The following is a 26,388-nucleotide window of genomic DNA, read 5'->3' on the forward strand; positions in this document are numbered from 1 at the left end:
GCAGCTCCTAAAGGCTTGCAGAGCCTCAAGAATAGCATCTAGGGTGGCCATAATATCTGCAGGCCAGCCAGGGACACCCTGAGGGGGGAAGAAATGTGTGTGTGCGCACGAAAAGTGCGTGCCCGCCGCAAACAGGAAGTGATGCCACTTCCGGTGATGTCATGCCACCGCTGCAAACAGGAAGTGACGTCACTTCCGGTGACGGCATGGCACCGCCGCAAACAGGAAGTGACGTCACTTCCGGTGACGTCATGCCACCGCCGGAAACAAGAAGTGACATCATTTCCTGTGACATTGTTTCCCCCGCGCCACCAGCCAGAAGCAGGAAGTGACATCACTTCCTGTGACATCATTTCCTCCAAATGCCACTGCCGGAAACAGGAAGTGATTCCCCGGGAATCAAACCCAGTTCTCCCAGTTAAGAGTCCGCACACTTAACCACTACACCAAACTGGATCCAAGCTGTAGCTACTTAGGGTTTGCACTCTTGGATGCCAAAGTGAAGGCAGGGCCAGCCATAATTATCTCAGAGTGGCCTACAATCTTCTACAATCTTCTTTACCTTCCTCCCCCACAACAGATACCGTGTGAGGTGAGTGGGGCCAAGAGAGCTCTCGCAGGGGTTGTCCTTGAAAGGGCTGACCCAAGGCCATTCCAGCAGCTGCAAGTGGAGGAGTGGGGAATCAAACCCGGTTCTCCCAGATAAGATGGTGTGTGTGTGTGTGTGGGGGGGGGGTTCTTCGGCGTCATTCTGGGGTAAAGGCCATGTTGCAGAGCAGCCCTTCCATGACCCCCAGGAAAAAGGAAAGCGCGGCGCCAGAAAAAGGGCTCTTCTGCCCTTGCCATAGCCAAGCCTCCGAAGGGAAGGCTGAGGCCACCAACTTGGGTCCTCACGTTTCTTACACATTTTCACTGTGTTGTGTGCTAATCCGCCGCTCACCCTCTTCCTATAGATATGGACTGCTAGCCTCCATTTCAATGAATCTGAAGAAGTGTGCTCAGCTCGAACGTGACCCTCTATAACTGGCATTTCCTGCCACCAAACTACACAAAATTGTGCTTGATGCCTAAAAGGAGCCCCTAAAACCACTGCTTCTTGTTGTTGGAAGTGCCTGTATTCAAATAGAAAGCTTCACTACTTTCCACCAATTCCCCTCTCAGGACTTGGCAGAACTCCCACCAACAGGTGCCAGTTCTCAGTACCCACAAATACTGCCACAAAAAAGGGGGGCAGGAGCCCTAAAGCTGCTTGCAAGTACAAACAATGAGGTAAGGAAGATGACCCCCCCACACACATGAAAATAGTCATTGTAATACCACCCAAGCCCCTGAAAGCAGAGAATCCTAGAGTTGGAAGGGACCTCCGGGGTCATCTAGTCCAGCCCCCTGCACAATGCAGGGAACTCACAAGCCCCTCCCCCTCCATCCACAGGACCCTCATTGCTGTCAGAGGGACAGGCAGCCTCTGTTGGAAAACCTCCCAGGAAGGAGAGCCCAGTTAAAGCACAGAATCCTAGAGCTGGAAGGGACCTCCAGGGTCATCTAGTCCAGCCCCCTGCACAATGCAGGGAACTCACAAGCCCCTCCCCTCCATCCACAGGACCCTCATTGCTGTCAGGGGGACAGGCAGCCCCTGTTGGAAAACCTCCCAGGAAGGAGAGCCCAGTTAAAGCACAGAATCCTAGAGCTGGAAGGGACCTCCAGGGTCATCTAGTCCAGCCCCCTGCACGATGCAGGGAACTCACAAGCCCCTCCCCTCCATCCACAGGACCCTCATTGCTGTCAGGGGGCCCCGCAGCCTCTCTTGAAACCCCTCCCAGGAAGGAGAGGCGGGTCCTTCCCTGCAGGCTTCCAGAGCCCTCTCTGCTTGCCAAGGCCTCCCGCCTGCCCGGGGGCTTCACCTCCTTTCACTGGGCTCCATGCATTGAGCGAGCGGGGCTGCCTTCAGGGAGCCAGAGCTGGCGTGCAACAGCAGCTCCTCCGCGCTGACCCCAGCAGCAGGAGGGGGCTGCAAGACTCACCAGTCTGCGGGCTCTGTTCCCCCAGGGCCTCCGGGTGCAGCAGCCACAGCACGCCAGCCTCGCCGGAAAACCCTCCCCGGCCCCTGGGTTCCGCGCCCCAACAGTTCCGGCCTCCCCGCCCCCTGCCTGGCCCAGCGGCACCGGCCTCCCTCCCTCTCTCCCAGGGACTCCCTTCCTTCCTTCCTTCCCCCCTTCCCTCCTCCCTTCCCTCTTTCCTTCTTCCTTTCTTCCCTCCTGCCTGGCCCAGCGGCACCGGCCTCCCTCCCTCTCTCCCGGGGACTCCCTTCCTTCCTTCCTTCCCCCTTTCCCTCCTCCCTTCCCTCTTTCCTTCTTCCTTTCTTCCCTCCTGCCGCATCACGAAAGGAAAGGTCCCCCGTGCAAGCACCAGTCGTTTCCGACTCTGGGGTGACGTTGCTTTTCACTACGTTTTCACGGCAGACTTTTTACGGGGTGGTTTGCCATTGCCTTCCCCAGTCTTTTACACTCCCCCCCCCACGCCCAGGCACCTGCTGTTGGTCTTTGGAGGAAGCTGAGCCGCGCTTCCAAACCCAACGGGCCTCTGAGATTTTGGCTGGGAAGAGCGGCAAAGGCTCCGGCGAGCACGCCAGCATTGCTCCCCTGGGATTTTGGCGAGCCCGGAATTTGACTGGGCCAACCCGTGAGGCGGGAATTTGGGGGCAGGGGCGGGACTTTCCCGGGTGGGCGGGACGATCTGGCCACCCTATCACAAAGGCAGGCAGAAAATGGATGGGAAACCACAGATCTTCTCATTGAACAGAACAGGCTTCTATCAAACAAGGGGAGGTTTGAGCCAAATCACTGTTTTCTGTGTAAAAACAATAACAATTATAGTTTTGTGATTGTATTGCAAACTGCAATTGAGGGTGAGGTAGAATTACCAGATGTCCATCCTTTTTGAGGCTCATGATGAGAATAACCTCCTTTGGGATTGGAAGGTTAGGAGTATTCCTAGTTAGTAGCCATTATCACAGCTTAAATAGTAGCAGTGTTTAAAATGAGATTTGTCATAGTGATCACCAGTATTCCCTCTAAGCTGCAGAGTCTTGTGAGCTTTGTGAGCTACTGGCATTAAAGTTGTGAGCTACTGCATAAATTAGTGTGCTCTGGGATCATCCTTCCTGAGCTAAGACAAAAATGTGTGAGCGAGAGGTTAAAAATTTGTGTGCTAGCTCATGCTAACTCAGCTTAGAGGGGACACTGGTGATCACTTGTTTCAAGTAGTTAGTCCAGAAATATGTCCTTTTTCTGCTTTTCAAAATATGGTAACCCTAGGTTGAGTCTATAGCTCAAACAATGGAAGCAGAATAGTCTAACAATCAACTTTTCAGCTTTGATCCCTTCCAGTGATATAGGTTTTCTGGACTATTTTCCAATTCTAATTTAAATAAATAATGTTAATATTGAAATAATGATAGCAGAATTTAAATAATGTTAGCAGGAGAAGGCAAATACACCATGTACAAGCCTGGACCATATACAAATATTGGGGTTTGTCCATGCTTCATAGCCTAACATTTAGCCCATTTAACATGATTGATTTGCAGCACAACAACCCTGACAGTGATAAACAGACTATATTTACAGATGTGGGGGAAGAAAAAAATCCACTGGAAAATATAGCACTAGGAATTTTTCTGGAAAACTTTCCAGTTTGGAAAATTTCCCACAAAAAAAATTCCAGCCCCTTATCACTACCCCCTTCCTTGCTTGCAGTCTGACTGTTCTCAAATAAAAGAGTAAAGATGTTTGGCTACTCTAAATTGTAAATAGGGTAGAAAGATGAAGATCATTGGAGATGTATGACAAGGGCATTGTTGTCCATACATACTCATTTGATTTTGTTATTTCTGGTCAAACGAGTTTTGCACTGCTTTCAGAATGTGCAAAACTGTTTGGTGTGTGTGATATACCATAAATATTAGTAGTTCTGTCATTATCATTCTCTTCTGGAAAAACAAACAGGGCATCCCTTGTGTGATAGCTTCCTGAACTCTCAGCTGGACACATTCATGCAAAATTTGAAATATGGTATGTAGACAGAATAAGTACACAAAAAAGGCAAAACCAGTTTTCTCCTACTGTGAAGAATGCCTGTGAATATAAACATTCTGGATTCAAGGCAGTCATGTAATCCAGAAATTACAAATTTAAGTTGCCGTTAGGGAGCACTAAACAAAGTAGAAGATAATGTATTTTTTTAAAGGCTCAGTAGTACAAACATTGTCAAATTTTAATCAAATATGTATAAGACACAAAAGAGGGAAGAACAGAAAAATCCTTTTTAAAAGTATTAAAATAAAATGTAGAGCATATGTTCTTACATCATTTTGGAACTTATTATCATCATTCTATAACAAAAATAAAGCTAACCACTTTGAACTATAATAACTATCCTTTATTGCTTTTATCTGACCTGCATGAAATTGTCATTATAGGGGAAAAAACCCCAAACCCCTCAAATTCTGAAAAAAAAAATAAGTTATTACATTTTTAAAAAGAAAAATAGTGTCCCTGAGTGAATGGACGAAAGCTACATGTGTTCAGTTTGTTCACACAGAGGGCCAGTTCCAGCCTTCAATTGAAATCACCTGGGTTCAGAGGGGAGTTTGCTGTCACAGTCCCATTCTTTTCCTACCTCTGTTCAATGTACACTTATTGGAGGTGTTTATGAGGGTTGTGAAGTCATTTCCTTGACTGCTGAAGCTGGTAATATAGAGCTCATTCTGTAAAACCAAGCTGTCAATGTCCTCACGGAACCTAGAAAAACAGAAACGTAAGAGTTGGACGGGATCCCATGGGTCATCTTGTCCAACCCCCTACACAATGCAGGAAATTCACAGCTACCCCCTCTCCCTCAATGACCCTGGCTGACTGCCCAAAGGAAGGCCAGGGAAAGGGTATGCTGGTGGTGCAGGCAACTGATCATAGGCACTGCGTGTCATGGGTGCTGGGGGCCCTGCAGAAGAAGCCGAGCCTGCAGAAGAAACTGTGCCCCTGCCACCTGCACCAGTGCCCCTGCCTCCTGCTGGAGAAGATCCAAGCCCCCCTGCCTCGCCCTCTCGGGTGGCTCGTGTGCGTGACCGCCTTCGTCAGGACCTCAGGGATCCGAGGAGGGCGGCACGCTCACGAGCAAGACGCTCCCTGAGCCCTGAGTTTTGAAAAGATTCTGGCCCTTCTAGGAGTGAGGGTGCTTGAGTCTCAGCAGGATCCTGGCTGCCCTCTGAGTCAGCAATTAGCCCAAATGGGCAACAGACAGCAGAGGGCTATATAGCTGTGGGCTTTGAGAGAAGGCTTTGGGAAGCAACTAGTCACTTACCTGATGTTCTAGCATCCACGTTGCCGTCTGACTTCGGCTTCTGGACCCCCTGACTCTGGTATTGACTTCTGGACCCCCTGACTTCGGCTTCTGAACCTCTGACCTACGATACCTGGACTGTGATTTGGTTTTGGTGCTTTGGCCCCTCCTTACTACCCAGCTACAGACCTTGGACTGCCCCTGGACTTCGCCTGGCCTGGCCCCAGCCCGTGACACTGGGCTTGCATGCAAATGAGAGAAGGATACACAGGAAGGTTGGGAGCATACAGGTGTGGGGGTAGAAAAGAGGGCATGAAGGGGCCCTGGTGGTGGCACCCAAAAACCTGGAAACAGCCCTGCTAGACACTTCTCTTGATGCAGCCCAAAATCACACTTGCCTTTTTGGCTACCACATCACACTGCTGAACCGTGTTCAGTGTACAATCTACTAGAACTGCTAGATCCTTTTGACACATGCTACTACCAAGATAAGTCTCCCCATCCTATAATTATGCATTTGATTTTTCCTATGTAAATGCAGAATTTTACATTTGTGTTTGTTGTGTTTGTTGAAATTCATTTTGTTTATTTTAGCCGTGTTTTCTAGCCAGTCAAGATTATCCTGTTTCTTGATTCTGCCTTCTTCTGTCTTCTACTGTCTTTGCCATCCCTACAAATTTAGTATCATCTATAAATTGAATGAGCATCCCTTCTATTCCTTCCTCCAAGTCATTTATAATGATGTATGACACAGGGCCCTCAACAGATCTCTGAGGCACTCCTATAGACCTTTTAGTTCAGAGCTCACCGTAAGACAGTATTCAACATGACAAAACAGAACATATGATGAAGGAAGAAGGTTGCAGCCTAGGATCAGCGTTTTCCTTAAATGAAACTAAGTCCTCAGGGCCAGAGGAACTGTATCCAAGGGTACTAAAAGAACTTGTGGACATAATTTCTGAGCTTTTATCCCATTATTTTTTTGAGAATTCTTGGAGAGCAGGTGAGGTGCTAGAAGATTTGAGGTGGGCAAATTGTTGACTGTATCTTCAAGAAGAGGGAAAAGCAGGATTCATGAAGGGGCCCTGGTGGTAGATGCATGGGGGCCCCAGGCACTCTGTCAGCTTGATGTCTATATCTGGAAAAGTTTTAGAACAAATCATCACACAGTCAGTCCCGGAACACTTTGGAAGGATGGCTGTGATTACATGGATTTCTCAAGAACAAGTCATGTCAGACTAACCTTGGCTGCAGTCAATGCACCATTTAACCCATCAGCAAGGCGCTCCTGTTTTTGTCCGCCCTTACTTGAAAATCAGTTGCCCAATCAGACATCTTGACCATAATCTGCCTCACAGAGTGCCTGTTCTGTTATTAACCAATCAGATGCCCTGGCCTTGGTGCATGCATATAAACAATACCACTGATTGGCTCACTCACATAGGGGCAATTTTCTAGGAGCATGGACTAAACAATGATTGTATTGCTCACAAATCTCAACCTAAAAAAATAAACTTGAAAAAAGTGTTTGCTGTTGTTCGGAATGCCTCTCTTGCAGTGCTTAAAGTACCCACGGGCTCCTGCTGCCTTTTGCTGATTATGTGGTTATGCATGTATCACTAAGATTTAAAAAATGGTGCTGAATCAGGATTGATGGGGATTGAAGTTGTGACAGCTTGATAATGCTGGAATTATCAGACAGGGTCAATCCATTTGTCACCTGTCCTCAAGCATTTAGGACTGGACTTTCTGTGCTGTCAAATAAGTCTGGAACCGAGTTGTAACAGGACAGGTTGCCCACAACTCACAGACCATTCCCAGCTGTTGCAGTCTGAATGTGCACTTTAAATCTGACAGGCATCCATGGTTATGTTGGGTATTAATGCACGTCTGAGAAAGTTACTAGCTTGTTGGATCAGGGGAGTGCTGTAGACATTGCTTACCTTGATTTCAGTAAGGCTTTTGATAAGGTTCCACAGATTATTCTTGTTGATAAGTTGATAAAATGTGATTTGGATCCTGTTACTGTTAGGTGGATCTGTAACTGGCTGACAAATCGCACCCAAAGAGTGCTTGTGAATGGTTCCTCATCCTTTTGGAAAGGAGTGACAAGTGGAGTGCCTCAAGGATCTGTCCTGGAACCTGTTTTGTTCAACATCTTTATAAATGATTTGGATGAAGGAATAGAGGGAATGCTTATTAAATTTGTGGATGATACTAAATTGGGAGGGGTCACGCAAATACAGCAGAAGACAGAGACAGGATACAGGATGATCCTGGAAAACTGGGCTAAAACAAATAACATTAATTTTAATGGAAACAAGTGTAAAGTTATGTATTTAGGTAGGAAAAATCCAATGCATAATTATAGGATGTCTTGGCAGTAGCATGTGTGAGAAGGATCTAGGGGTCTTAGCGGACCATACACTGAACATAATGTGTGATGCAGTGCCTAAAAAGGCAAATGCGATTTTGGACTGTATCAACAGAAGTATAGTGTTCAGATCAAGTAAAGTGATGGTATTGCTTTACTCCACTCTGGTTAGAGATCACCTAGAGTATTGTGTTCAGTTTGAAGCACCACAATTTAAGGAGATAGATAAACTGGAATGTCTCCAGAGGAGGGCAACGAAGATGGTGAGGGGTCTGAAGACCATCCTATGAGGCAAGATTGAAGGAGCTGGGTATAATTAGCCTGGAGAGGAGACGACTAAGAGGTGATATGACCACCATCTTCAAGTACTTGAAAGACTGTCATATAGAGGATGGTGCAGAAATTGTTTTCTATTGATGCAGAAGGTCGGACGAGAACCAGTGGGTTGAAATTAAGCCAAAAGAATTTTTGGCTAAATGTTAGGAGGAACTTCTTGACAGAGCAGTTCCTCAGTAAAACTTGCTTCTTCAGGAGTTGGTGGGCATTCCTTCTTTGGAGATTTTTAAGTAGGGACTAGATGGCCATCTAATGGCAATGCTGTGACTCTATGATTAATCTTAATTTTATTTTCAACCTCTTCTGCATCTCCCTCATTCCTTAAAGAATTTTCCAGGGTGTCAGTCTCCTTTTCCAGCTCACTGGTTTCCTCTCCTGCTTTCTCTATAATGAGGAGCATCAAATCCAATGGACATTTATTTAAAATGGATATCCATCTTCTTTTTAAAAACATTCTGAGTCAACAAACATTGCTGGAGCCTTCTGTATACGAAGGCCCCTGGGAATTTTATTCACCTTACAATATTCTGAGAGAACTAGTATGCAAGGTTAGTTATGCTTTTTCTTTTTTTAAGTCTGCCAGCTGATTCCAATCAGCATTAGATTCACCAGGTTATTGGTCAAACATCCCTGAGAATTTTGCTAGGATTCTTTTCTTATCTGCATCAGAAAACATGAATAATTCTATATTTTGTGCCATTCTAATGCTTGTCAAATAATACAATTACTCCTAAACAAAGGGACAAAATCAATATATAACTATATAAATGATACACTGAGTATAAAACCAATAAAATGTTCCTATTTATAGTAGCCAACTATTGAATAACAGTAGAATACAAGTTCTATTGTAAATTCTCTACCATCAATATTGGTTCAAAATACAAAAGGCACTAATAGGTTACATAAACAATTACAGCTACACATGAAATATTTTTTGGTAGTCACACTGGCTCCTGTGAATACTTATACAGAAAGAGACTGTTTCCAGTCACATACATAGACTTCAATAGTCCCTGTAGGAGCTCTGGACTGAGCTATACATTGTATGCAAGGTCAATGAACAAAGTCACAGACAGGTGACTGCTCAGTCATGTAAATGGAGCCCTGTGTTGCTGCATGCCTGAGAACTCTTCCAACCAACTGGGCAGTCAACTTCTCCAGTCCAAAAATGCAGTTCCACAAAAGTGGAGAAAAAGAGGAGAACTCGTCTACTGGTTCAATATAGTTTTGTATTCCTTTACTTCATCAACTCCCTCCTTCTAGGTAATTCAGATTGAACTAATAACAATATACAGCTTAGTGATAGTAGATTGTATATATCTACTTAGTCATTTAGTCTTATATCCCAGAAACATTTGCTGCATATTACATTGTGCTAGCACATACTCACCCCAAGCAAGATAAATATATTATGGATACAGCCTGTTCTGCTAAATGTCAGTTATTGCCAGAAGAGGTTCTTAACTAACGCATTTCCAAAGCTGAATTCCAAAGAATTTAAATAATGTAACGATTGTTTACATGATACTTCCAAGCAGGGCTTTTTTTGAAGAAAAAGCCCAGCAGGAACTTATTTGCATATTAGGCCACACCCCCGAGCCACCATTGATTTGCACAGGGCTTTTTTGTAGATAAGGCCCAGCAGGAACTCATTTTTATATTAGGCCACACCTCCTGACACCAAGCCAACCAGAACTGCATTCCTGCTAACAAAATAAAAAACCCTGCTTCCTAGACATTTAAAGGAGTATGTCCTGCTTTTTATGATGTATTGCAATATTTTACAGAACTATGTCCATAATTATACATAAGCCATTCTTATAAATACGAAGAATAACCTAATTGAGCATTAAACCCATATGGCTGAAAAGTCTGCAGTTTAAAAATCCAATAGGATTCTTGTTGGAGTAGTATCTGTACGACATTTCTAATATAAGGCTTTTGCTAGTATTTATATATCACACAAAATGTTAGGTCTTTAATAGAATGTCCAGTTTCCTTAAAATGTTGAGCCATGGGTGCCTCTAGAATTTCATGCCGAATGTGAGACGTGTGTTCAAGTCTTCTCATGCACATACTGACATACAGCTTATTACACCCACATTTTGTAATATACACAATTTGTTTTGAGTTGCAGTTAGAGACATGCCTGATCTGTATCCTGAATCCACTCAAGATAGTAATAAACTCTTTAGAAGACAATGTGTGTGTGTGCATAAGCTGTGCAGTTTCCACAGACATGCTCAGTGTCCACATGTTGTACTCTTTATTCCAGGAATAGAAATTTATAATGTATCTGCTCTAAACTAGCAAATTCCTCAAATTCTTAAGGTTTCTAACCTCTATTCTGAGTGAAATTGAGCATTCTGGGATTCTGTGAATTAGGTGGATCATGAGAAAGAGGGCAAAAAGAATTGCATCAATACTTAGTTCTTGTGGCCCTTTTCTGCAGCCCAGGGAAGTGCTGATTGCTGCTTTGGGGTCAGTTAGCAGTTTTTCTCCAGGCTAGTTTGACAAGGGATTATGGAGGGTTTTGCCATTTTCTGGGCATGGAGCAGCGATTACTGTCAATGTATGTGTGTGGTAGAGATATTTGTGAGTTTCCTGCATTGTGCAGGGGGTTGGACTAGATGACCCTGAAAGTACTTTCAAACTCTATGATTCTGTAATTCAGAGGGCAGTGAGAGCACTATCAAACTGTATCCACCACTGTTGGAATAGTACATATGTTCTTGCTTTTACTAACAACTTCTCCAAAGTAAAAAAAAATTTCATGGTCCTAATACATAACTATTTTGTTAATGCTTTCCTTCTTCTCGTGCTAAAAGGAAGGGGGCAGGAAATACTTTTGAAGAATGAAATAACTGAATTGTAGGCTGTCCAATTTCACTAAGCCTGAAAATCATTAAATCTTCAACAGCTAAACCTTTTCATAAGGGTTCCTCTTCTTGAAACATAATGAGGCTTTTGGCTACTAATGCCAGCACAAATCTCCAGTGTTAAGGTTTATAGCCGGCCAGTGGCACAACAGAAGATTTCAAACATAATTCCACATGAAGGTTTCCAAACAGGAATTTAAGTCCCATTCAGATGATGTTCCCTTAGGATTTCATTCTGACCACTTAATTCCTCTTGTATTTATTATTGGAATAAGCCTAATCCAGAGTCCTCATGCTGACTTAATGTTGGACCATAAACACTTAATGAGTGCTTCCTGTGCAAATTGGCAGTAATTAGATTTGCTGCTGCCTTCTGGAAATCTTAACTTGAGACAAACATTCCATATGAAAAACTAATCTGCAAATAGGTCAGTGCATTTTGTGTGTTTTCTGTTATCAAATATTCTTACTGTTCTTTTATCTTCCATTACAGGCAGAGTTTTCAGAACTTAACCTGGCTGCATATGTGTCTGCTGGCTGCATGGTGGACATGCAGGTCATCAGGAATGGCAGTAAGGTGGTCAGGTGAGAACTGGCAGCTTTACTTGCAACTAACTCACATATTCTTGATTAGTAGTGCCTAGCAGAATCACCACTCTTCTAAGTCAGTGGGTGTAAATTAAGAAACAAAAAGGGGAAGGGGATATAGAACAATCTGAGTCCTTTGTTCATGCAAATAACAACCATATGACTAACACATCTTTATGGGATTTTTGATTGTGCAAAGTACTTTGTAAGCAGGGATGCCAGTCCGCAGGTGGGGGATCCCTCAATTTTTGGATTCCCCCCAGATGCCAGCCAGCTAGCCAGTTAGAGAAGACCTACCCCAATTGTCAGGGAGGGACGGTGGCTCAGTGGTAGAGCATCTGCTTGGGAAGCAGAAGGTCCCAGGTTCAATCCCTGGCATCTCCAAAAATGGGTCCAGGCAAATAGGTGTGAAAAACTTTAGCTTGAGACCCTGGAGAGCTGCTGCCAGTCTGAGAAGACAATACTGACTTTGATGGACCAAAGGTCTGATTCAGTATAAGGCAGCTTCATATGTTCATATGTTCATCTGCACCCCCACTTGAGAACAGCGGATTGAAACTGAATCCAAGTAAGACAGAGGTTTTGTAGCTGGAGTGGGGGGGCTTTGGGATTGGGGCATAAGTTGCTCACTCTTGACAGGGCACCACTGGCACAGTCTGTCAAGAGCTTGGGAGTGATTTTGGATGCCTCCCTTCACATGGAGGCCCAAGGCATGCAGATTGCCAGGTTGTTGTTTTTCCATCTGCGCCAGACCCAGCAATTGGCTCCTTTCCTATTGCACCCTCACCTAGCCATGGTAATTCATGCAATGGTCAACTCCAGGCTAGACTATTGTAACTCACTCTATGCTGATCTGCCCTTGAGACTCCAACTGATCCAAAATGCAGCAATACTGGTCCTGGTGGGAACATCACAGATGGCACAAGTACATCTGGTACTGTGCCAGCTGCACTGGCTTCCGGTGGACTACTGAGTCAAGTTCAAGGTGTTGGTATTGACCTTCATGGTCTTGCGCAGTCAGGGACTGATGTACCAATGGGACTGTCTCCTCTGTTATGTCCCTGGGAGAGTGTCATGCTCCTCGGACAGCAACTTGCTGGTGGTCACTCGCCCCAAAGACATCCAACCATCTTCGACCAGGGCCAGGGCCTTTTCAGTCCTGGCCTCAACCTGGTGGAACTCTCTGCCAAACACCATCAGGGCCCTGTGGAAGCTTATGCAATTCCTCAGGGCATGCAAGGCAAAGATGTTCCACCAGGCTTTTAGTTGAGGACAGCAACGGTTACCATCTTGGTTGGCACCCTCTTCTGCTTTCTATATTCACCTCACCCCTCTTCCCTCTACCCAAGAAGCAGCCAGCAGTCTGTACATGAAATAATCAGAACTCACTATCTGACTTTTAAATTTATGGTTCTAATATTGTTTAATTGTTTTACCTTATGTTGATGTTTTATTGTTATTGTACATCACCCAAAGCCCTGCAGCAGCAGGGATTGGGCAATTTATAAATCTAATAAATAACAACTCACTGATTTTAGTCATGGCATCACAGAGGTTATCTTCATGTAGGAATTTCAGACTAGCATTGCCTATATGACTGCAACTGCCCATTATAATACCTGCTTGATCTGTACATTTATAATCGATTTAGAATATTTATTTGACACCTGTCCAGAAAACTATTTATAAATAACCCAGTTGTTACAAAAGCATCATGAGCTAGATCTAGTGACCTCGTTATGCTAAGTGAGGTGTGTTGCTCTGTATGAGAAAGTTAACTATAAGAGAAGCAGCAAGGTGCTTTCGGATCCACCCCATCAGCAGCAAAAGTGGCTTTAAATAGTATTGTTCCTTGCTTTGTCTGAAGTTGTGCAGAGAAGCTGGGATAGGTGGCCAAAAATGCAAATATTCCTCATATCCAAATGGATAGACACAGGGCTTCTTTTGAGAAGGAATGCACAGGAACACAGTTCCAGCTGGCTTGGTGTCAGGGGTATGGCCTAATATGTAAATGAATTCCTTTTGGGCATTTGTACAAGAAAGCCCTATGTGAAACAATGGTGCCATCAGGGGGTGTGGTCTAATATACAAATGAGTTCCTGCTGGGTTTTTTTCCACCAAAAAAGCCCTGGATAGACATAAGTTTAACTAAAGGAATGAATGTAAGCAAGTAGCCCAGGGCCTACTGCTGCTAACCTTATTCTCATTCCAGAATCTCAGACTTCAAGGTAAATAGATTATGTTGTTTTACCTCTTCCTGTTCCCCTTGATGCAGGGATGGATCTGGTTTTCTTTCTTGAACTACACTGTGTTAAAAAGGCCAGAAAGTTCCATTTCCACCCCACCCCACCCCTACCCCCGCATTGCAGTAGCATACAAATTGCCTAAAATGGATAATGGAATGACTGGATGGTATGCAAAAAACAGGTGAAGACTAAATGGCTGATTTATGAGCTTTTTAAGGGATTAATCAGAAACTATGTAAGCATCATTCATTATTAATAATTTTCTTGAGACTTGAGATAAATTCAGAGACAATTCATCCTGATAGAGCTCTAATTCATATGTTAGATTTCAATCCCCCTTGCACAGTGGAAAAAATATAATTTAATCAAAATCAAACTTCACTATGAATGCCAAAATTAAAATGACTATGGTTCGTTTTTTTCAAATGCAAGCAATTTTTTTAAAAAAATTAAGTAATCAGTTTCACCAGTTTTGTCATCTATATGTGGAACAAACAAACAAACAAGCTACTCTTATTTATGTTCTTGTGAGGATTTTATTGTGATATAGTACAAGTTTAAAGTTTATCAGCTCAAACAAAACCTTGAAAGGTATATTAATTTAATGTATGGGAATTAATTATATTTGGATTTATTTTCCTCATTTTGTACTGATTTTGTTTCAGCTGCTCCACAAGATGACATATTAAACTTAAAATAACATAAAATAAAAAGTACTTAGAATCTTAATGCTGGAAATTATTGAAAGGGCAGTGGTGGTGGTAGTGGTGATGGTTGTTGATGTTAATTGAATTTATGAATCACCTGGTCCCTGCTATTGCATGGTTCTGGGCAGGGTACAGTATTCGTAAAAACTCACAAAATGAAACAATAAAAACATTACAATAAATTTTAAAACAGATGGTGAATATTGATTAACCCTATTTCAGACTGTGGACTACTTCACAGGCTGTTTACATGTATGTAGTTCTGCCTAGGTGTAAAGAAATCCTAGCATATAGTGACTGCATGAGATAGAAAAAATAGATGGGATACAGTTTTTGCCAATCTTTTTATTTATATTAGAAATAAGTTTCCCATGTCTTTCTCAATTGCTTTCGTACATGGTAGGTACAGCCAGATTCTTCTCATTTTTCAGTTAAATGGTAAAATAAAAATAATATATATTATTGTGTATAAAATATTCAAGGAGGTTTCCAGTAGCAATTAAGACAATGCCAATCATTAAAAGTGTAAATATAATCTGTTGCCATAAACATCAGGAGAAAAACAACAGGTGCTCTGCAAGAAAGCAATAAGGAACAGTGTCGCAGTAAAATGATAATGCAGCTGATAAACCAATAGGCACTACACATAGTCAATATGAAAATGTGGGCTTTAAAAAGAACACACCAACATGGTGCATGAAGTTTAACAAATTAGATAGTAGGCAAGTCCCTGGGGAAGTGGCATTTCAACAAACTAGGTGGCAGACAACTCATGCTGCCCAGAGCATGTCTTATCTTTGGTTGCTAAACATCTAATCTTAGAAGGTGACAGCACACAGAACAGGGCTTCTGGTACAAGTTTTGATTGATGGGTAAAAAGGAATAAGAATACATGGTCCTGGATCATTTAGGGCAGGGGTGGCCAAACCAACAATGTAAGAGCCACATAGAATAATGTTAGATGTCTGAGAGCCACAAGACATGAACATCAGGTGTTTGAGAGCCACAAGACAGTAAGGAAGAGAGGGAGGAAGGAAAGCAAATAGATGAAGAGGGGGAAGGGAGAGGTGGAAAGAAAGCAACTTTAAATGCATTCTCCAAGCTTCCAGCTTGCTTGGCTTGGAGAAGTGTTTTGAAGAAACAAATGCCATCTCCAACCCAGCCAATGGGGCAGGGGGGCTTCAGGAACCACACAATATGTGTGAAAGAGCCACATGTGGTTCCTGAGCCAGTTTGGCCACCCCTGATTTAGGGCTTTAAGATTAATAACCAGCACTTTGAGTTGGACTCAGAAGCTAATTATCAGCCAACATAGTTCTAAAAGACTGGAATGACATGATCATCAAATTATCTTGCTGCCACATTTTGTACTATTTGAAGTTTCCAGACAGTCTTCACCGGCAGTCCTACATAGAGCATATTGCATTAATCTAATCAGGATGTGTCAGGGCATGGATAACCACAACCAGATTTTACTTTCCAAGGAAAGGACTCATCAGTTCCATATCTATATATGCAATGTATTAGAATGAAAGCTGGAAACCAATGCCATAACAAACTTGTTCAGAACTGGAGCATGTTTAGTAATTACTCCCATTTCCCATCTCCCATTTTAACATCTGATCCTGAAATACATTTGCATAGACTCTAACTTGCATTGGATGGGTGTGATTTAGCTTTCCTACTTATCTCATTTGGGTTTGTTTTCATGTGTGTTTGAAAAGATTTCCTGTGCTTAATGGTTTTTGACACTGGAGCAGGTACATTTGTGTATTTCAGTGTTGTTCTCGTCTGTGCCATTTTCCTCCTTGTGCTGTGCTCTTATCTTCCTCAGCCTCATTTGCCCATATTGTAAGATTAGATTATATATCTAATAAATCTGCAGATTCAGCCAACACTGACAATAAACAGACATCACTGCAAACTTGGAAGACCACCCAAATTTACAGAAAAATCTGAAATAACAATGCTCAAACTAGGGTTGCCAAGTCCAATTCAAGCAATATCTGGTGACTTTGGGAGTGGAGCCAGGAGACATTGGGGTGGAGCCATAAGCAAATCTGTGACAAGCACAATTGAACTCCAAAGGAAGTTCTGGCCATCACATTTAAGGGATCCACATACCTTTTTAATGCCTTCCCAACATTAGAGATAATGAAGGATAGGGGCACCTTCTTTTGGGGCTATAGAATTGGACCCCCTGGTCCAATCTTTTTGAAACTTGGCGAGCATTTTGAGGAGACTCATCAGATGCTGCGCTGAAAATTTGGTACCTCTACCTCAAAAAACCACCTCTCCATAGCCCCAGATACCCCAGGCTTAATTCTCCATTATACCCTATGGTCCAGCAGACATTTTCCTCCCCCCGCCCCATTTCTGATAACCCTGAAGCTCTGGAGGGCCTCCAAACTGGGGCTTCCCTGCTCCCATCTGGGGATTGCTCACGAGCTGCTGAACTTCCAAGTTTTTCACAGTAACACAGGGCAACCAAAGGTTCAAGTTTACCTTCACACTATGCAAATGACCTCTGCAAGGATTGTGCAACAAGCAGAGGGTCTGGGCTCCTTTCACAGCCATGTTGTTCTGGTTCCTCCCCCCCCCCCCCACTCCCCATCAGCCTTAAAGATGCAGACACATCATCCAAAGAAGAAGACTTATTCAAGTAAAGACTAAAGCCTCCGGAGGGGGAAAGGCACATGATGGCTGTGGGAGCGGGGCTTCCCCTCGCCAGCCAGCTGACTGGGGGTGGGAAGGAGCCTGGGAAAGCAAGAGAACCCCCCCTGGGACCTGGAGATTGGCAAACCTAACTCAAACAATACCATTGTCTGTCCTGGCCACAGCAGCCTCCAAGAGCCATTCCAGGCCTGGCTTTGGCAGTGGTGTCATCCAGGAGCCACTCTGGGCTCAGAGGCAACTATGGAAGCCTGATGCCATGCCTGGCTCAACAATGGGGGGGGGGGGTGGAAGGGAGGTAAAGGGGGTAAAGTTAAAGGGGGAAGCAAATTCCCTCTCCCTGCAAGTCTTGTGGGGCCTCACTTGTCATTTCTATTCATTGTGGTAACCTAGGTGCTTTTGTCAATGCCATGACTGTACTTCTGATTTGATGACAACATTTATAAACCATGTCACATGGGTGGCAATAGCCTGTTGGATTAAATAACATTGTTGGTAAATGAGAAAAACTGTGAGGACAAAGATGAAAATGTCACTCAGGAGCAGCAGCCAGGGAAACTAGAGGGCACCAGTGAGAAACAATGCAAATATTCATGCGGAAAAGTTTTCAGTAAGTTATTCTGTAACGAATGTGCTGATTTTGAAGCAAATGTCCAAATTATAAATTAGATGCAGTCTTCATGATGAGGATATCTGGGCTTCTTTGCTGTTCATGCTGTATGTTGCGCTCACTAGAATGTCGTAATCTATTACCCAGCTCAAAATACTTTTTTAAAAATCCATTTCACTCCCATCAATCTCACTGAGGTAGAGAAGGCTGAACTCAAATTACTTTACCATCAGTCTGCAGTGGATCAGGCTGTTAATGAGTGTGTAGATGTGTGTTCAGGCTGACGTCCTTGCATATGTGACCCTGGGCATGTGTTTGTCATATATCTGCTCTGACATAGTGCTGCAAATGCTGAGCATTTGTTCAACACATGTGTTGAACTGGCCCTTGAGAAACTCAGCATGACTGTCTTGTGTTACCATCCTTGGAGTAATTTCGAAGATACTGGGTGGGGGTGGGGGAGACACAAGAGAGTCACACACTTTGCTCTGTCAGCGTGAAAGCATGCTATTAATGGGTCTATTGGAAATGCTCCCTAATTTCTCTTGCTCTCTTTCTCCATAACCTTAGTAAGAAAGAGAATTCCCATGGCATTCAAATTAATCTGTATGGAAGCAGAAAACAGATTTTTGTCCTGATGCAAGTATGGGCTCCCACCCACAAATCCTATTATGTCACACAAATGAGCCCTAGAGCATGTCCTAAACAAGTCAAGAGAAGCTAGGCAACAACAGGGAATGTATGAGCTTGTCTTATTGCCCAAGGCATGAAAGCGTCACACCATGGACATTCATAATTACATATAATTTAAAGATAAAGGATTTTTCCTTAAAATGTCCTGTTTACCCTCTTGAACTAATGCATAAATTGAATAAACTAATAACTGTATGTTTATAGTGGAGATAGATCGAGATGGATAGGCATGTTAGTCTGTAGCAGCAGAAAAGAGCAAGAGTCCAGGAGCACCTTAAAGACTAGCAAAATTTGTGGCAGGGAAGAGAAAGGAGATTGTAAAGTGCTCTGAGACTCCTTTAGATAATGAAGGGTGGGGTATAAACCCAATCTCCTCCTCCTCCTCCTCTTCCTCCTCCTCCTCTTCTTCTTAATACAAGGCAACGCTACATGTCTTCAGTACAAGGTCTATTAAATACAATTTGCTCCAAGATTTTAAAGTAGAACTTCATAGATGTGAACTATTGGCTTTTATTCTGAATAGCTGCAGGCCAGTAATGAGTTAGAGAAATCTCTGAAGCACGATGTTAGAATGTTGTCTCTTGGACCTTAATACAGTTTAGAGCTGAAAGATTAAGAGGTGTACCTGAAAGAACATAAATTATACACAATTTCACAGCAGTGCTACAAAGGTGACCTTGAGAACTCAGTAGCCTACCTTGGTTTATCATTTTGATGCTGGAGTAGAAGAATAGTGTTAGAGATGTAAAGATTTCAAGAAATTTTGAAACCACCGAGAGGAGGGGACCAGTTTGTTTGTTTCCTGAGAGCAAATATAAATCTGGAGGAAAATAGAAATATATGCAATATTTACTATCCTATCAATCCTAAACTCATTATACAACTTTAACTATATAAAAAGCATTTTTTATATTACATAGCATATAAAATCGCGATATTTGACATATTGGTGGAATTTAAAAGTTATAAATAACTTTGTTTTACACAAACCAAATTTGCAAATATACCCAATACTTTAGAGAAAACTGCAGACTGATGCATCCTATGGAATTAATATGTATGGAAATGTTTTTATATATTTAATTTTAATATGTTTGTAAATTGCTAATGTTTTTAAACTGTTGTTAGCCACCCTGAGCCTGTCGGCGGAGGGCGGAATATAAATCTGATAAATTAAAATAAATAAATAAAATCTTGCATATGTACCTTAATTTCTGCTGTCTGGTTAAAGAGAGCTAAATTCTGCTGTTTAATTTAATATAATATAATCTGGAGAACTGAGTTTGATTCCCTGATCCTCTAGCCTTCTGTGTGACCTGAGATCTCTCAGTTTTCTCAGCCTCACCTGTTGGAAGGGGAAGGGAATGCAATTATGAGCCACTTTGAGACTCCTTAAGATGGAGAAAAGTAGGGTACAAAAACCTTCCCTACTCTTCTTCAGTGAAACTTTTAGTGTTTCTTTGAGGCTTTAGTGCAGTCTCAGCTCTACCTCCTTCGGGGCTTTTTCTCTCTCCTGCAAGGTAGGGCAATAAGCTGCTTTTCACCCATTGTGTGGGTAAATGTGTCACAATGATGAGGAAGAAGTGAAAATGTCAACAGTGTCGGTTCAAAATGACAACAAAAGGCATGCAGAGGTTAAGAATGGGGTTTCCCAACTTCCAGGATGGGCCTGGAGATCTCCCAGAATTACAACTAGTCTTCAGACAACAGATATCAGTTCACATGAAGAAAAAGGCTGCTCTGCAGATTGGACTTTCTGGCATTATAACCTCCCCTCCCCAATCTTGAGACTGGGGTAGCTGAGACACCTGAGGAACCATCTTCTCCCATACATTTCTGCCTGTTAATTAAAATTGTGTGGAGAGGCCCCACTGACTGTCACACCAATCAAAGAAGTTCATCTGATGGGTATACAAGAGAGGACCTTTTCAGTGGCAGTTCCACAATTATGGATCAACCTCTTCAAGGAGATGTGCCTGGCCCCCTTGATGCTGATCTTCAGGAGTTGAAAACATTTTTTTTAAATTTTAAACTGCATTTGACTAATTTAGTTTTTATTTACTGGTTGTCCTAATTGGAGATTTTCAATTCTGCTATTTTATGTGTTTTTATAATTGTTTCATTTATATTTTAAGCCTCAAGTTCTGCAAGGTAGAAAGATGGCTAGCAAATGTTTTAAATAAATAAATATGCCCCATCCCCAAACCTCCAAGAATTTTTCAAGAGTTGGCAACTAGGGATGGGCATGAACCAGGAAAATGCAGTTTGCAGGAGTTCGTGGTTCATGGCTGAACCATGAACTGAACCAGGATGTTCATTCACAAACTGAACAAGTTCATGGCCTTGCAAATCATATTGAAAGGGACTACTTTATACTAAGGGTTTATAGAAAGCCCCCAAAACTGCTAAGTGATAGGGAACAGCCTGCACTTCCCACTGCTCAGCTGTTTCAGGCTGCTCAGCTGTTTCAGGATACTTTAAAGGAACTGCCCAAGAAAGCCCCCAAAAAACCAGCTGCTTTCTGCTGTATCCACAAACTGCCACAGACTGCTTTAAAAGTTTGTGGAAGTGTCACAAACTTTGGTTCACAAATCAACAAGGCAAAATTTGTAATGAATTTTGTTTTGTGGTTCAGTTCATGCCCATCCCTATTGGGAACCCTAGCTGAAAAGCAGTGAAAGTCCTGCATGCTCCCCTCATAGGGAAGGACAGTGGCTCAGTGGTAGAGCATCTGCTTGGTAAGCAGAAGGTCCCAGGTTCAATCCCCAGCATCTCCAACTAAAAAGGGTCCAGGCAAATAGGCATGAAAAACCTCAGCTTGAGACCCTGGAGAGCCGCTGCCAGTCTGAGTAGACAATACTGACTTTGATGGACCGAGGGTCTGATTCAGTATAAGGCAGCTTCATATGAATATCAGGTATCTTTCTAAGTGCAGAAATGTATCTTGGGTTTAAGAGCTATGTATGTGTACAGCATGCCTACCTTGTCTCTAAAAATATTTCACTAATTCAAAGAGAGAAAACATTTTATAGGAGTCTCCCCCCCCCCCCCCCGCCGGTACTCCAAAAATCTGGTTGGAATGTTTTTTTTAAAGTTTCAAATGGAGAAAAAAGGGTTTCCCCTGAATTTTTCTGGTTTTTCTTTGGACCGTCATATCTCTAGATGGTTTTCCAGGGATGTCAAACTCATTTGTTATGAGGGCCAGATCTGACATAAATGAGACCTTGTTGGGCTGGGCCATGTCGGGCAGTGCCATGTGTGTACTTATTTAAGATTAGGTAGCAGAGATACAATTTTATAAAGATCACAAACACAAATATATATTTTTAAAAACTTAAAACATGCTTAAAATGTTAGCACTCATTGGTCTTAAAGATTCTTTCTTTGTATTTCTCCTATGGGATCCTGGGAACTGGGCAAAGAAGCTCTGACTCTTTCCTTCCTTCCCCAGGGGACTGGGGAAGGGGGAGGAGCCTCAGCCAATAGAAGGAAGAGAGGCTTGGCTCAGTAGTTCCACTGTGCAATTGAGAGAGCCTGGCAAAGCAAGCTGTTCCTCCCCCCTTCCTTCCCAAGGGAGGTGCCTCAGCCAATAGAGAAAATAGAGGTTTTGCTCTGTAGCTCCTGTGCAATTGAGCAAGTCTTGCAAAGCAAAGAAGGAAGCAAGATATAGGGAGAAGGAAGCAGATGACAGCTAGTTGCTCGGGGGCCTGATAGGAGCCCTCTGGGGCCTGATTTGGCCCCCAAACTGCATGTTTGACACCGCTGGTTTATTAATTTATTTTATTTTATTTATATTTGTTTAATTTAATTTGTTTAGGATAACAACTGCAGGTTGTGTGGAGACATTAGATATGCATTCTTTCCATACCTTTTAACAAAACGTTTTGTGTGGAAACTTACTTCTTCCACCTAATCTAATTAAAAATGGGCTGATAATTGCTGAAAACTTGTGTCAGATGAAACATGTTTAACATTTCCAGAAGGATAGCTGTGTTTGCCTGTTGAAACCTGAAAAGTTAATACCGTTTTTTTTGTTATTATTATTATTCTAGCATACGTTTTTATGGACTAGTGCCCACTTTGTCAGATGAAGAGTCCTGTTTATTCTTAAGTCTTGAGAGTCAAAAGACATGTGGGCAGGGATCCAAACCACTTCTGAGACTGAATCCTGGATCAAACTAATTGCTGCTTAATAGCCACTATATAATACAGGCTAGCAGCAACTGTGGAAGGTGAAGTCACTGCTACCATATTGATTAAAATAGCTGCTTTGATTATTTAGCATAATAAAATCAATCAAGCATTGGTATTTTTGTAGAAAGATAAAAGAGACCCAAAAGGAGAGTAGTCATTTTTGGACCAACATCTGATTTCTGTTCCTGGTCAAAAGACAGAGGCCAGAGGGTCAATGGGTCAGCTGTGTAGAAGCAATTCTAACAAGTGATAAGTAAATCCCCTGAAGACTTTGCTAGCGGTAGGCAGAGATTAGTTTGATGCTGTAGTCTCTGTGTGCATTTTATCCCCTTTGTCTAACAGCATTCATGCTTTTTACATTGATAACTTAACTAAAATTTGCCTGTCAGTCAAACCATTGGAATGCTCAAGGGTTATTCTGCTTCCTCATTGTAAACCTATTCATCTTTTAATTAAAAGTGACTTTCCAATTGATTCTGGTTTGTCAGTCTGAGTGAATGTATCCTTGATAGGGTTGTGACCTTTTACACTGGAATCTTTGATTCTTTGTGGCCTAAAACATAGCCTTCTGACCCTTTCATGTGGAATGTCATGCACTATTGGTGTGGTGAGGGACTGAGTCATATTAAAACATGTAACCTTCTTGTTGCTTATCCCAACATGAAAGGAAAGCTGTCCACTCCCAGGATGAGTCAAGCACACATCAGGGCTGTGTACATTCATGCTTTTCTTAAAATCCATATTTTGCACTATAGTACTTCAAATTCTGCCATTCTGTCTTGAGATGTCCTAGAAGTTTTCTTATCCAGTAGGGGTCAACCTAGGTCATCACCTGCTTGAAGAGCAATTGCAGGACTAAAAGTGGTAATGAGCTGCGTGAAGAAATGCCTTTTTTGCCTGGGAGGTTGGAGATGGGCAAAGAGTCTCCACTGTGTGTTTTAAAAGTTTTTTCCCCCTCTGGGCAGAGAACAGATTGGGAAGGATTCCACCCATGGCTGTCCAGGCTCACCTCAGCTACTTCATAAGAAATGCTAATGGGTCTAGTTAGAGACAAAAGGATGGCCAAGTTTCCCCCCAATCTCCCCCCCCCCTTCAAACAGGGAACAGAGATTTTTGGAGGAATGGAAAGCTAGAGAGACACCAGGAAGGAAATGTTTACAATTTTCAGGGAATGCCTCTTCAACCTGGTGTGGTCTGGTCAGTGGATGGAGTACCAGAGATGATAAAATACCTTTGTATCAGGAAGGTGGTCTCCTTCTTTGGGATGCTGCATTGAGGAGAACTCTGAGCTCTGGTCAGCAACACTGATCATGTTGTCACCTGGGAGGGTTGGAACATGCTTTGAGGTAGAGGACACTCTGTTGACAACTAGAACAGCAAAGCTAAAGAGACTGTCCAATATTTTAACCACTGATAGGGCATGTATAGACAGAGAGGGACAGAGGGTTTATGTTTTTACAAATTTCCTTAGGAGATTCCTTACTCAGTCTAGTACTGTGCTACAACAACAACAAAAGCCTTTATTGGCATATATCAGATTATAAATAGATAAACAGATACAGTAATAACAAAACAATTATATGCAGCTATAGATTGGACAATTGATCCTTGATTACCAAACTCAAGAATAAAACAACCTTTTCAGTTATTTCAGATGACAAATCTTTCAGAAGACAACAAACCTTTACAGCATCTGAGCTGTGCTAAAAGTATGCTTATATACATTTTCTTTTAATAAATACCTGATGACTTCGGGTGGTAGTAGTGGTTTCCCATACCCATAGACCTTCGCTATCTCAAACATACTATCAGAAGAAAGGAACTAGGGGGAAGTCAGGCAAGCAGCTATTCCACCAGGTGTGCACAAGGCAGTAAATTGGTCCCCATGGTGACCAGACGCTGGGCAGCAGGAGACACTGAGGCAAGACCTCTGAATGTAGAAGGAAAGCTGGGAGTCCTGCCCCCCATGGGCAATTCCTTAAACTGTGGTGGTGGCAGTGAGAGTGAAAGAAGATTCCCCTCCAGGGAGCTGGGAATCCTGTAGGTGGGTAGGGCAGAAACTTGGCCTGCAGGCCAGAGCAGGCATCATTCTCCCACAGACTGTCTGAACCAAAGCTTAATATGGACAAGGCAGAGTTGTTAATGGTGGGAAGGCTGATTAAACTAGAAGTTATTGTGGTTATGTTGACAGCTCCTTCCCTGATGATTCAAAGTGCCTCTGGATCTGACATTACTTATAGAGCAGGTAATGACTGTGACCAGTTTGCCATTTTCCAGCTGAAATATTGGCATGCCGGATATGGTTGCTCCAAAAGAAAACAGAAGAGATGGGAGACCTGACTACCATGATACATCTCTTGGTACCGTTCTGTCTAGACTGCTGTATTTACTCTATGAAGGGCTGACTTTGAAGATCATTAGGAAATTTCAGTTCATTTGGAGTATACCAGATGAGCTTATTAGTGTCTCTAGAGGTGGATAGCACCTGCCAAAAGACCTGTGCTGGCTCCCAGTTTTTTTCCAAGCACAATTCCAAGTAGTGATGTCAGAATTTAAAAGTGGGGAGTTCAATATATGAACTTCCCCACTTTGTAACTTCCAAACTAATCATGAGCTGTGCCCAAATGTTTCTAAAGTTCAGATTCCACTTGCTAATTACCTCAGCTTTGGCCCCAGCACCACCATTCACTATGTGGCAGCCATCTCTTTACTGCTCTCAATTAAAATTTACCTAATACAGGTGGGAGTAATAACAAGGGTTGCTGGTGTAACAATACAGTGGTTGCCAGGACCCTTAGAAAATGTACAGTGCAATGCTAAATAGAGTTACAGCCTTCTAAACCCATTGGCTTCAGTGAACTTAAAACTCTGTTTTAGGATTTCACTGGTAGCTTCACTGGCCAGACATTCAGATTGGGGCAATGTTTGGCACAAGCTAATGTGGGCCTGATCTGAATCAAAACCAGTCTTGTTCATTTTAGGCAGTCTTATTCAGGATTGGGTGAGGAAGTTCACTTGTAACTAATTCAAAGGTTTTGGACCTTTAGGAGCCTAAATAGTCTTGGTCCAGGCAGTTTTAGAGATTACCTCTTCCTTTATTAACAAGCCTCTATACTATGATGTCATTTTGGGGGGGGGGGGGATCTTATTCTGAATTTGATCTTGTCAGAGGCTGGCATAATAAGAACAGTTGCTCACTCATCCAGTTTACAGAGAGCTTTCTGTAGCTCTTCACATTTTTTCACCATCCCAAATAACTGGGTGTCATCTGCAAGCCTGGCCACTGCACTGCTGACCCCCAATTCCAGATCTTTTAGGAGCAAATTAAATAGCAACAGTCCCAATGTTGATCCTTGTGGGACCTCCCTTGTGACAACTGCTCATTTATTCTTACTCTATACATCCTGCTGTTTAACCAAATTTTAATCCATAAAATAACTCATTCTCAACTGCTAAGCTTATTCAGCAGTCTTTGTTGAGATTTTTTTTTTAAAGTCCAAGTATATAATGTCTACCTAGATCATCCTTAACTATATACAGGGCTTTTTTAATAGCAGGAACTCCTTTGCATATTAGGCCTCACCCCTCTGATGTAGCCAATCCTCCTGGAGATTGCAGTGGGCCCTGTACAAAGAGCCCTGTAAACTCCTGAAGGATTGGCTACATCAGGGGTGTATGGCTTAATATGCAAAGGAGTTCCTGCTATAAAAAAGCCCTAACCATATACCTGTTAACCTGCTTAAAGAAC

General features: G+C 42.7%; 1 protein-coding gene across 2 annotated transcripts in view; it reads left to right on the top strand.

The window, feature by feature from the left end:
• SYN3 (synapsin III) overlaps nucleotides 1–26,388 on the top strand; it is a 288,932-nt gene that overhangs the window by 27,393 nt on the left and 235,151 nt on the right. For both annotated transcript variants that reach the window (XM_060245551.1, XM_060245552.1), the window contains exon 3: nucleotides 11,423–11,514. In XM_060245551.1, coding sequence (XP_060101534.1) covers nucleotides 11,423–11,514 — 92 coding nt within the window. The remainder of the gene's footprint in view (nucleotides 1–11,422; nucleotides 11,515–26,388) is intronic.

This window comes from Heteronotia binoei, chromosome 8 (genome assembly GCF_032191835.1).
Source record: "Heteronotia binoei isolate CCM8104 ecotype False Entrance Well chromosome 8, APGP_CSIRO_Hbin_v1, whole genome shotgun sequence".
NCBI classification, from domain to species: domain Eukaryota; kingdom Metazoa; phylum Chordata; class Lepidosauria; order Squamata; family Gekkonidae; genus Heteronotia; species Heteronotia binoei.